We start from the raw sequence: 13,573 nt of genomic DNA, 5'->3' as shown, positions 1-13,573 counted from the left end.
ACGCAAACTGTACAGTGAGTGTTTGCTGTGGACTCTGACCAGTCTATGAACTGTTGTGAAAACGAAACCAAGGAGACGGTGTTCAGGAAGCCGCGGAATTCTGCTGCTGAGGCTAAAATAAAGCGCCATTTGCATTGAAATCTGCTCTGACTGCGAGCTTCCATCTGCAGTGATTGATTCCTCAAAAACATGAGAATTTCCTCTCGCTTCGGTCTCAAGCTGCTTCTCTGAACGCTCCGGTTGTCCCGACACCAGCTGCAGTCAATCTGAGAAATAACAGTTTCCTGGAAACACGAAAGAACATTTACGAGACTATGACAAATTCTACTGTTTTAAACTGACAGGCTACTAAATAACCATGAACATAATCTTAACTTGAAACACTCAACAGCGAGAGAAGCTGTAATTAACCAAATGCCATATGATTTTTAAGGTTTTTATTCCCACAATCAAAAAGTCTGTGTGTTTGTGCGTGTTCATCCACAGACAGCATTTACATGCATTCCTTTAGCAGACACGTAAGTGAATTTCCAATGAAAGAACAGTGAGGGAATCCTGGGATTGCTGCTGAGTCATCCGTGACTAAAATCCCCCAAACCCACATCATCTTTAGAGAGTTTCTCTCTCCATCTCTGTGTGTGATGTCATGTATGGATGAGTGGGTGGGAAAACCTGAAACCTGTTCAGACTAATGAAACACACCTCAAATACTTTCACAGGAATGCCTCATGTATTAGAAATTTTTTAGAAGGTTTTATTTAAAATTTCATGTAATTGTGACAATTGTTTTTGACTCTTAAGGGGAAACTGAGGTAACGACAAATCATCAGAAACACACTATGATATTTTTACTTTTGCATTTATGCATTTGATGCTTTTATGCTAAGTGACTCGTATATTAAATTCAAGCTATACATTTTAGCAGTTCTTATATTTCCTGGGAATTGAACCCATAACCTTGTTGGTGTTGGTGCCATGTTGTAAATGTTTGAGCTACAGGAACACTATATATAAAGTGCACTATTATACTACTATTGTATAAAAAACTGTATATAATAACTGTTCAAATGTTATAATTAATGTAACATAAGATTAATAAATATAGCCTACTTTACTATTATAAAAAACAATAAAATGAATATACATGGAGTGTTGTTTGCTGTTTCTTTGTATTTTTTTTTAAACTTAATAGCAATTTCTGAGTGAAGATTACACCAATTTTCCTTTCAGTCTACATAATGTGCAAATTAAATTGAAAATATTAGAACTATTAAAACTAAGTAATATTTAGACAAAATCAAAAATATAATACATTAAATGCATAAACTGAAAAAGTTTGTCAGTGGTCAGATTCAGGAAATCAACACATTTTAAAAGCTGTCCAAACTGAGTGATTCCTGATTTCCATTTATGCATTAGCTGAAAATGTGACTTCATGATTTATATTTTATCAGTCTGTACATTGCTTGGGAACATGGAATCGTCAAAACTATCAGCCCACACCAGAAAACACCAACAAAACCATTTCTAAGCATAACTAGACCGTGATGGATCCACATGTGACGTCTGGAGAGTTTGAGGCTTCATAACCCCTGATTGGTAGTACACAGACGCTATTAAAAGTTGCATAAACGCAGTGAGAAGGTTGTAAAAGTGTTGCGGGAAGCCAGTGTGGGCAGTGAGAGCGTTTGGCTTGAGGATCAGGGTGTGTCTGTGGTCACGGACTTTGAGAAGAAACAGCAGCTGGAGGAGAGAAAAAGAGCTGGAGGAGCTGGAAGGTCTTTGAGGGTCACAAGTATCAGAGCAGAGGAAATCAGCCTACGAATTGCAGAATATGGACAGAAAATGAACAACAAAAAGATCAAACCTCGAATATTTGCGAGAATGAAAAAAACAAATGCATACAACAGCAAAAAAGCTGAGAAGGTGAGACTGTAGTTTTGTCCATGCAGTGGGAGCATTTGTCCGGCATCCAAGTCCAAAAAACCCTTTTTTACTTCAAGCTGAATAAAACTCCTCAGCCGGAGAGTGTTTAACTTGGAGATGAATGGAATGAGAATCAGAGGGAAAAGAGGAAAAAGGAGGAGCAGAGTAAGAAAGAAAAAAGATGATTGGGAGAAATCATGTTGAGGAGTGAGTTCATTAACCCAAACATTTGAGCTGTTTAATGTCTGACAAAATACTCACACAAACACATTCATCCCAGCTAGCAACAAATATATTGCAAGAACGTTTTGCTAATGTTTTTGTGAATAGTAGAGAAAACTTTAAGTTATGTTCAGTTTGAGCATATTTCAGACATTATGGGAACATTATTTAGAATCTTCTCTGACCCATCTAAAACTATTAAGGTTTTTTTTTTTTTTTTTTTTTTTTTTTTAAGTTATACAAACATCCAGCTAAGAAAAACATTCCATAAATGATGTATAAATAATGTTTTGTGGTAACATTTTGAGAACATATAACTTTGAACTTTCTATTAACATTATTGTAAGAATGTTTGTTTATAACTTCGAGACAACCTTGCCAGAACGTTAGCTAAAGTTCTGAGAATGTTCCCTTTTTATTTAGCTGGGATGCACAAACCTCCTCACTGTAAACACCTTCTGCCCACAGTAAACATTTCTCCCTCAGCACAGAAAACACGTCCTCTTTCATCTCCTCGCAGCCGGACTGCAGCTCCTTTGTTTTTGGGAGCTTCATGTTCAGAGGTGGAATGTCCCTGAAGGTCAAGGGGTTATAAGGGGGTCATGGCTGATCTAGGATTAAAACAAATACGATCTGTGTGGAAATCATCCTGGACTTTTTGAGAGTGAATCTCCTGGAATTAGTTCAAGACCGTGTGTTATCATTTAAAGTAAGGTCATTTTAGACGCTCACAAGCGTCCAGTAAAATATCTTTATTCTTTTTTTATTCATCTCTGACAAAATAAGCTCTGCTTGTCCAAATGCATGCGCGTGTCTGTGATTCTAATCATTCCGTCCGTTCCGCCGTGCGCATGCGCGTCGTTCTCGGGCTCCTCGCCTCTCGGGTGCGCGCTTAGCGGTGGCGCGTCTGGTCTGGAATTTATTCATGAACGGGCTAAAACTTCGGTATTATTCTGGCTTTAAGGTAAGTGTAAATGTTTATATCGTACAAAGAATATAAAATTGGCATGTGAAAGGACAAATTAAAAGACGCTTTAGAGACACATGAGGAAGTTTGATTATTTTATTCGGTTATGAATTCGTTTGTTGTAAGTAAACGAAAATTTGGCACTAAACTGAAGACTGAAGGAACGGTTATAAATAAACTGACACGTTATACAGACATATTCAGTCATTAGGCAGTTTGAGAAGTGTCTTTTCCTCCAGAAAGAAAGACAGATAGACAGGTGGCGGTTAAATAATTGTTGTGAAAAAATATTTTTTCACATTAGGTATTTTAATAAGATTTGAGGTGCAGATTAACTTAATTGCTAAAAATCGTATTAGTTCTAATAGGCTTCTTTTTCTTTCTTTAGAATTTGGGGTGAAATGTGAACATAGTTTAATCAAACCATTTGAATGTCAATCTGTCAAACATGAAAAACAAATATATAATAATATTATTAAAAATAATGATGGTACTTGTTGTCAGGCTGCCAAGATGTTGCTATGCAGTTGCTAAGGTGTCTTATTTGTAAATTGTTTGTAAATAATTAAATGTGTTTTTTTATATTTCTAAATCAGATTGCTAAAAATTAGTTCAAATATTTTTGATGATGATGCTAGGTATTGTCAGGTTACCAAGGTGTTGCTTTGCAGAAACAAAATCATGATAAAAACCATAATGCATGAAGAATAATGCGTGAGTGAATGAGAGAGCAGCAAGAGCTAAACACACACAGATTGTTCCCATTACTTCCCACTCACTTCCTCTGTCTGATGGGCTGAACGAGGGTGTGTGTGTTTGTGTAGAGACACACACAGGTGTAATTAAACTCCACAAATAACAGTCTGGATGGAGATGTGTGTGTTTGCAGTGTATGTTAAAATATGTAAATGAGGGTGTGTATTTTCATTTGTATATATGACATAGTATTACTCCAGTTGTCTGGTGTTCTGGTGTTTGACACTCTCTTTCTCTTTTTTTTAGGACGCGTGAGGAAAATTCTGACTGACGGGCGGCTAAATGGATTGAGATGGTCCAGCAAGAGAAAGTATAACAGAAGAGAGTGAGAGAGAGAGAGCGAGGACGAATAATCCAGCTAATCCAGGCCAATCCCAGCCGCTCAGTCTCCACTGGAGCGACAGACAAAACACAGCGGATCATATGCGTGTCTGATGTGCTTTAGATGGGCTGTTTTGGGGGATTCTGGGACGCCGAAGGTCGGCGGTGGGATTTGTAAACACTAAAACAACAGATCAGAGCACAGGTGGACGTCAGGTCAGGTGTGTCAGGACAAAGCCGAAGAAAAAGTGCAATGCTGGATGTTATTCATCTATCAAAACATCAGCTTTCTGGAGAAACAGCATTCAGCTTTGGTGTGGACATGAACTCAGATGCGGTTTTGAAGGAGATATAACGTGATGTGTGAAACGGATGTTTGAAAGAAGTTCTGAATCATGTAAATCCGAAGAAGTCTCTGAAAACTGTGGGATTAACAGTGGGATTCAGTGATTCTTTTAAAAGGATGGTGACATGTTAAACATTTTTGAAGACATTTTGTACACAAAACATTTTTCTACTATCAGAGAGAGTGCAGGGTTTTTGTGTTCACTAGAAGGTGTTTAAATTCTCCGTAAATCCTATTAGGCTTCTTTAACAGGTTATTTTTAAACTCCGGCTCGGGATGAGCAGCAGCTCACGAATCAATGGAGCTCATACATTACAGACGTGTGAACATTTAAAAACACTTTTGCAGTTGTAGTTAGCGTTTATTAATCGTTCATCGGAGAGTTTGTTGACGCTCTTTAAAACAATCTTCAGTGACATTTTTGACGGATATTATAATCAGAGTGAGAGTTTTTGTGTTTTTGCTGCACACAGATCTTAGAAGAACACTTATTAGCTTATTAGCAATTAGCTCAAACGGCTTTGTTTAATTGGTCTTTATATTTACATTTATACTTTTTTTAATACGTTTATCTACATTTTTTTTCTTTGGATCTATTCAAATGATTATTTTAAGTTAATTTAGCATTTATTTAGCTGTATTTTTCTGAGTGATTGCTTCGTTAAGCTAGCATTCAATTTTTTGTATTTTTCAGACACATCTTTCTAATTTTTTTTCTTTCTCTAGATATCTTCTAATGATTATATAACATTAATTTAACATTTATTCAAATGGATTTATCTGGTTGATTGCTTCATAAAACAAATATTAACTTTTTTGTATTTTTTGACACGTTTTTCCACCTTTTTTTCCCTCTCTCTCTGAATGTTTTAATGATTATTTGACATTAATTTAGAATTTATTATGCTTTATTTATCTGGGTATTTAACAAGGATTTTTTAAGCATTTTCTGACACCTCAATTTTTTCCACCAGTAACTTTTTTGGGGATCTTTTGTAATGATAATTTGACATTAATTTACTGTTTATTTTTATTTACATCTGGCATCTGTTTAAATTTGAGGAGCACATCATCATCAACTTTTTTTTGAAACAATCATTTAAATCATATTTCTCGTGATGAGTCTGGGAAAGCTGCCGGCGATCAAAGGCCTGGTGTCCACATCTCACGGCAAACGGCGGTTTAAGAGCGACCTGTCGGTGGACATGATTAGTCCGCCGCTCGGGGACTTCCGCCACACGATGCACGTGGGCCGCGGTGGGGACGTCTTTGGTGACACTTCGTTTCTGAGCAACTATGGTGGATCAAGTAACAGCGATGGGCTACGGCATCCAGATTCACCTTCTGGCTCCAAACCGACGCGATTTTTGTCGCGAACGCTACAGCATGTACGAAAGACTCCCCTGCCCCGGCTGAGAGGAGGATCACGTGATTTCTCATCCCCTCCGCCACCTATCTCACCCATCATTAAAAACGCCATCTCTCTGCCTCAGCTAAACATGAACAATGGTGGCCTGATGAGGGCGCTGCTGCCCACCTCCACCAGCTCACCGGACGAGCCGCTCTGCTCTTACGGTACCAACACCAAACACATCTATTATATTTAAGTCACTAACGTTTATTTTGGTAATTGAGTAATCAGCTGATTATTCTGATGATTAATCGAGTAATCGGATAATTGAGGTTATAACAGGCCGAAGCAAACAATAGGCCTTAAAATAGCTTCAAATACATATAGCAACGAGGTAATACTAATTGGTTTAAATAAAATGTCAAAAGCAAACAATGATATGGTTTTACTGAACTAAACTGTGAAAATACATACTGTATTATAAACAATTGAACTAACATGCATTTTGCATTATATTAAAGGCCTGCAGAGGACGCCAACAGCCTGACGACTGTTTTAACACTTTACAGCGCGATCTAATCCTTGTTTAATATTGACTCAACAATATTTAATTCAAATGTCCGCTTAATCTTTAATATTTGGCCATTTCTTTATGACAGAAATGTTACAGCCACTGTAAGTTCCTGAATATGTGAACATCAAAACATGTAAACTCAGAGTGCGGGTTTGAACTTCTATTTTGAATTTGCAATGAATAGTTAGCATATTTAGAAAGATAATGATGTATTCTCTTGTGTTGGAGTAGGTTTATAAATTATTTACCTTACAAATCTGATCAAATGGCTCACGTCACGTTCCCAGATAACCGTTATAATAAACTAAATAAGCAATATGCAGAGATGGAGTTTGAGACGCTTCATGTAAATGATAACTGTTTGTGTGGAGCAGCATTTACTGTGAACGGAGCCGCTCTGAAATGCATGTGCGTAATCTATATGCATGTAAATAATTGAAGCGCACATATTAAACCTGCATCGCATATATTCATTTAATTGAACTGTAGCGTTTGTGAATTCACAATAATAATATGCTTAATTATGATTTTTTAAAATGGGTTTAATATAACATGCAGCCTTAGAAAATGATCTGATAATGCATTTCATGGATTCTAATATTGTTATGATTAGCCTTATAATATATTAGTTTTTTTTTTTTTTTATTATTATAGTTAATGTTATTGTTATAGCTATTATTCTTACTTCAAATTCAAGAGCTATTGTGACTTTGGACGTGTGTTCACACCAAGAATGAGAACTAATAATAACTAAATTGTTTTCATTTTCTTTCACAATCTGAGAATAGCAAGTCGACACTACTGTAACTATAACGATAACACAGACGAACAATATTGTTGAAATCACTTTCAGAGCATTTTTTCCCCCAGCTGATGGCATTAATGTACAATACGAATCCATTCTGCTTTAAAGAGCACGAGCAACAGTAAAAATAAACAATAAACAGAACATTATCGTCAGCTGATGTGGATGCTAATATAGATATCATTATAGTTATTCTTATCGTTACTGTTGTACAGTAATTAGCATTATCGCTATAGTTGTTGCTATAGTAAGTGTTGATTGCATCACAGTTTTAGTATGGTTTTGGTGTTTTTTTTCCACCACCAAAACAACTGACAACTGATTAACGCTTGTCTGTTTGTGAAGGGGCAAGTGAAAGACAATTTTACTTGCCCGACCGGAAAAGTAACCAGGTTAAAACATCAATAACAAACAATAACTAGGCCAGCACCGAAACTTTGGTGAGAATAATTCTGATTGTATTACTTTCAGTGTAAGCGGTGACCGATAACGGACAGTATCAAGGTTGCATCAGTTGAGGCTTGTGCAGCCTATCTGACTCACGGAAAAATGTAAACTCATAGGCACCTCAACACACACAAAGAAACAAACATGAACAAACATAATGCTGTAAAAAAAAAACAAAACAAAAAAAATACTGTCTATAACATATGATATAGGTAAACATCACACGACCAAGCACCAGCATGATTGCAAATGTGACAATGATTTTATACAGTACTTAAACAGTAGTTCAATAAACAAGGCGTTAATATTACCTGACTTACATTTTAGACACATTATTAATCATTTTTGCTAAGTAGTTCTAAGCAAAGCCACAGCAGAACAGTCTGTTTCATTACTGAATGATTCAGCATTTTTGAACAAATCAGGTGATTCAGTGAGCCATTCATAAAGGCAGTCATTTATGGAATGAATTAGCCTTTTGAATGAATTGGTTGAATCAGTGACTCACTCATTAAGACTTGCCGCCACCTACTGGTGGTTTGGTTTCATATTTAAAAGAATCATTGCATTTTTCTAACATTTCAGATTTATGTTTCAAACAAAGTGAAACATTAATCTTATAACATCATTTATGCATTTGCAATTTTACTGTGTAAATGCATTTATTGAACCTTTTATCTTCATTAAACAGACCGAGAAAATACATCTAAATGGCACTTTTAATGCAGCTTCAGCCTTTGTTCTGCAGTGTAGTTTGTTGATACTGATTTCATTTGAATTGTAACAAACAAACAGAGTCTAATTATTTTAACTGTATGTATTGATTAAATGTAAGAATTTGACGTAAATTATGCCGTACACTTAAGGCTTAATGTCGAGCTCTGATAGTGTAAACACTCAATACATTTGTCCGTAGGTAAATATGTTTATACCTCTTTTTAATTAATCGGATTGGTTTATTATTTAAAACTGCTGTGGATCTGCTGCACTACATATCTTAAGTTGAGCTATTTTTAACTCGACACTGTATCTTAAAAACATCCCACTTGAAAATGAGACGCTGAGAAGTGTGATACGATCTGTAATGACCAAAGACACAGACAGACTGAATGACCTTTATCAGTCTGAGTACAAACACCTGCACAAACACACACCTGCAGAAAATGAAGCAGAGACTCACAGTTGAGTATATGAGGGAGAGACAGAAGAAAAGCGCTGTGATGTTTTCAGTGGTGTGTGTGTTTAATGTCTCTGGAATTCTGGAATTTCCCTTAATCCGGGAACCAAAAAACCAACTCTGAAAGACTGACATAAAGACAACTAAATATAACACACAGGTCTCATCCTGCCACCTACTGGACATTGTACCACAATACAATTTATTTATGTTCATTTTTTCAATACAACTTCTCACTCATACTATTGTGTCAAGAATGTAGCTTTTGTAATGAAACACTTGTATTAAGTGCATAAACATTTAAACAAATAAAAAAAAAAAAAAAAATAAAAATATAAAAACTGATGGAGCTCTTGAATATATATGCATATTAGTTTTTCGTTTTTTTCTTGCTTGATTGTGATTGTCTTACTGCTTCTAGAGAGATGAATCCTTGCACACTTAACTAATGTGGTAATATTTTAAAATATCTGCAGAAACATGTTATTTTTCCTCTCTTCTCCTGCAGGTCTTCATTCTGGTTTCGTCACGCTGCCTCGTTTATCCCGTCTCGACCAGAGCTTTGTAGAAACATATGAATTGCTCAGTGCAGACAATCGACGGAGTTCATTACCGGAGAACAGCGAGGTCTCGCTGACGCGATCTGATTCGCTCTCGTCTTTCACGGTGGACCTCGGCCCCTCCCTCATGAGTGAGGTGTTGGAGTTGATTGACAGCTCCTGCTGCCTCATTAAGAGCCGTCAAGATGAGGAGATTGAGGAAGAAGAGCAGCAGAGCTCTGTGTTTGAGACGGATCGTACATGTCAGACAACAGATGCTTCAGCCAGGAATCCGATCGGAGCGGACGTCGCCATTGAGCCCAGGAGGTTCCAGCAGGCTGCTAGCATGCTAGCACGTCACTTTGGAGGAAGACCTGAAGAAGAGCGTCAGAGACCTTCATCTTTTAGACACACCAGGACACCGTACAGCTTCACTGAGACGGAGGAAGAAATCAAAGTATGAACATCAGAAATTACACATAAGGACAGCTGATATTCAAAATACAGTTTAGTTTTTAATACAATTTTTATTTTAAAGTCAAAATAAGTTTTGGAAATAAGATTTTTTTTTTTTTTTTTTTTTTTTTTTTTGGTCAGTGCACAAATGGTTATTTCTTGATAACTGAACATCATTCAGATGAACATACATTCAGCTGTAATTTTCTTTGCTTGTCAATTAAACTTGGAATCAAGTATTCAATGAATCTGTCCTGTACATTTATATTTTTATGTTGTTTATATGTACATATGCATTTACGAAACCAAAAGGTAATGATCAGGATTTGTAGCATCTACAGTTAATTAAACATAGATTTACAGTAGATCTGCTTAAGCCAGTATGAAGATACTCAATATTATTTGTATTTTTTATTATGACAATATTTTGTAAACAAAAATAACAGATACATTTGACAGAATAATTTGTCCAGTTTTATGCTTAGAGTTGACAGAAAAATGTATTTCGAAGCAAACATGAAATTTAATCACAAATTAAAAATGTCCTTATATGCAGTGAAAATACATGAAATTAATGTTAGAGTTTTCTATCTGTGGCAGAACAATGTATATAATTAACTGTTAAAATAAAATATATGTTCAGGAACATGTCATTGTATTTTACTTCTTGAAGTATAAAACATGTTGAAGAAGCAAAATGAACAAATAATACAAATACAGCTGAGTTATTTAGAGAGAGAAAGAAATAACAATAATAAAAAATAGACATTTTATTGATAGTTTAAAGTGTCTCAAAGCCAATAGAGAGCGGAGTTATGTACTGCGTTATAAATATTCAACTATATGTAAATGAGGCAAAAGCCGTTGGGTATTTGAAATATTACGGCGCGCTGACGGCTGTGGAAACTTCCTGTGAAAAAAAAAAAAAAAAGATAATTAACTGTTTTTAACTGTTGCCAATTATTCTAACATTTCCTTGAAAAGGTTTGTCGTGATTTATCATAAAAAAAAAAAAGGATTTCTGAAATTATTCAAATGTTTATGTATGAAAGGCCTGAACCATCGTCACAAAGAGCTGAGATCAGGTTAGTAATGAAATATGTAGTAACTAAATTCCCTAAAGAGAATATCTTTTGTATTTAAGAAAATAAAGATATTTATTAATTTTGGTAATTGCATTTATAATTAATATTAAAAATGTGTGACCCTCTGCTATATATTCTCCTTAGGAACAAGATGTGGAGCAAGATCCAAGCAGGTGAGTGGACATTATTTTAGGAATGAGAAGATGTCTGTATGTAATAAGTACTACTTATTAATATTATGATATGAGACAGAACAAGATCCTTATAGACTTAACTGCTGCGCGTGGCCTCGAGATCAAGTTTTTGCGTCAACTTGATGACTCGGTAATGGCATAAAAGACACTCACCACTTACTGGCAAAATCAAGTTATTTGCAGTCATTTGTCTGGTATTACAGTATTTCCAAATAAATATAGCACTAACATACGTAGTACAAAATTGAATAGGAAAAACAGTTTGCTTGTAAATGAATGTATTTAAGTTGAAGGCTATAAATCTATTAGTTTTATAATGATTTGTAGTTAACATGTCACAGCTTTCAGTTAATGCATTTTGTCTGTATTTCATTAGCGAATGTGCATTACTGGTCATTAAACTCAAAGTTTGCAAAGGCACTTGTTGAAAGAGGAAGCAGCAAGCTGATTAAAAAAAAATGTCCTGACCCCTTTAAGTTAGTAGTAAGTTAATAGTAAGGGTCTGTTGTTAAAATAGAAATGGTCAATTGCACAACATGTAAGATTTTTTACATTAAATATCCAAAAACCACTAGAACAGTGTTGTATATTTTGCTGACTTGTGTACTTACATTATCCCAAATGTTTTGAAGAATGTTCAAATCCAGAGAAGCAATTTTAACCAGTGCAACAGACCGTGTCATTGCGTCGCCCTTCAATTTTCTGGTTTTATTGTGTATAAACATGGAAACCCCAAAGACACTTTAATATGTTATGCATTTTATTAGACAGGTGAAGAATGCACAGCATAGCAAGAACTTCCAACACACTCAAATGTATCTAGTATGATAAAACAGTACTGCTTTTTCCTACATAAGCATGACTGGAAGAAGCGGAGCGGTCGATACTGGCATCATAAAAGTTCCGCTGCTTTCAAGCCATGTATCACACCTGTCATTCACTTTAGAGCCATATACCACACTCGTCCTTCCTTAGCAATTGTTCCAGCATCCTTCCACGACTTTCGGCCCCACCCTGCTTCATACTACAGTGACCTTGAAGGTGCACAGTGATTTTTGCCAAACAATGTTGATATTTGAAAGCACAAAAAAAAAAACAAAAAAAAACACACCCATACCCCAATGGGACCTCGCACCTATTTTGATATGTCAGCCCCACACATACATACACAACCCTAACATAATGACGATCGCGGAAACAAGCTAAGATGACACACAAGCATGTTCAAACAAAAGCCAACACTGATAAGTTGTGTGAAACAATGCAAAATCAACATTACTCACCTATCATAAAGAAACAACGCAACCTCGATGTCCGATTCCAGGCCTTTCATTCATTGATTTCATTCCCGATATTTACGCGGGTCCTACCTCTTGCCTGATTGTAACCCATCTTTTTAATGTTTTGTTCCTCTGATATTTTCCTTTTTTATCTTCCATTTCTCTCAATGCATAGTTGATCTGCTAATATCCGCCCTCTGCACTCAAACTAAGCGCTCTCTTCTCTCTATCATTACAAGACATGGCCCTTATTGTTGATTGGCTACAAGCGTGCTTTCGGACTCGGTCCGACACTGTGGACAGAAGCATTAACTCGTCTATGAACATGATTTCTGCTTAAGTCCCGATGGATTGCATTGGCTGTTGGGATGAAGACAACAACTCCCATGATTCCACACTCAATCATGGCATCATCAAACTACAACTTTGTTTCCTTGTTTGTTTTAAATATGCGCCCTCTAGCGGTGAAACGTCTGATTGTGCCTTTAACTTCAGTGGACTTAAACTTCTATATTGACATCTTTCTGTGCTTGAAATAAAATACGCTTTGCTGTTTATTCATGGTTTGTTTGTCATGCATTAAGTAAAAAAGAAAAGACGATCGGTTCACGTGTCATTGATCTAAGGCAATACACTGATCTATCATGACACATTAAAGAGCCACAAAATGGTTTTTACTGTTTGAATCTCTTTTTGAAAATTGCAATATTTTAAAGCTGAGAGCTTGTTTCACACCAGAAGTAACCTGCTCTGTCTTGTCTGTAGGTGTGTTGTCAGTTTCCTCTTTGCTCCACGATGTATATTTCACTGCGTGAGAACATGATGTAGTGTGAGAGCGGCATGGTTTGGCGGACATAGCAACAGAAACTAAGGAGGGCGGGTTTTTGTTCATACATGTAGGCCCAATCATTCTGATGACACTTGCTAAGTTTGTCTTTAATGGGGGTTAAAGTAGCATTTATATTCTCAGGGTTTGTCTTATATCCAGTTGGATTTATTAAACTAATTTAGTTTAAAACTATACTTTATTAGTTTAAAACTATATTTTTCATGGATACTGAATGTGATCGCATTTTTCCTTGTGCAGAACCTTACACTTTTAAAGCCTGTTTTGTTCAGTCTGAAGT

The 13,573-nt window shown here is 36.0% G+C and overlaps 1 protein-coding gene across 3 annotated transcripts; it reads left to right on the top strand.

Annotated features, from left to right (window-relative positions):
* Positions 1–2,692: 2,692 nt before the first annotated feature.
* Positions 2,693–13,138, top strand: cdc42ep1b (CDC42 effector protein (Rho GTPase binding) 1b). Of its 3 annotated transcripts, none has more exons than XM_051103585.1 (5): positions 2,693–2,857; positions 4,118–6,113; positions 9,401–9,888; positions 11,117–11,145; positions 12,686–13,138. In XM_051103585.1, exons 2-5 carry the CDS (start codon positions 5,657–5,659, stop codon positions 12,702–12,704), a joined length of 993 nt encoding a protein of 330 aa, XP_050959542.1. In that variant the 5' UTR covers positions 2,693–2,857; positions 4,118–5,656; the 3' UTR covers positions 12,705–13,138. The 3 variants fall into 3 exon arrangements, with proteins under 3 accessions (XP_050959542.1, XP_050959544.1, XP_050959543.1); XM_051103586.1 differs by lacking the exon at positions 2,693–2,857 and adding an exon at positions 2,999–3,112; XM_051103587.1 differs by lacking the exons at positions 11,117–11,145; positions 12,686–13,138 and having other exon boundaries at positions 9,401–10,525.
* The last annotated feature ends 435 nt before the right edge of the window (positions 13,139–13,573 follow it).

This window comes from Labeo rohita, unplaced genomic scaffold, assembly GCF_022985175.1.
Source record: "Labeo rohita strain BAU-BD-2019 unplaced genomic scaffold, IGBB_LRoh.1.0 scaffold_502, whole genome shotgun sequence".
NCBI lineage: Eukaryota > Metazoa > Chordata > Actinopteri > Cypriniformes > Cyprinidae > Labeo > Labeo rohita.
Note: the sequence above shows the minus strand (reverse complement) of the source record. Positions and strands in the feature narration are given on the sequence as shown.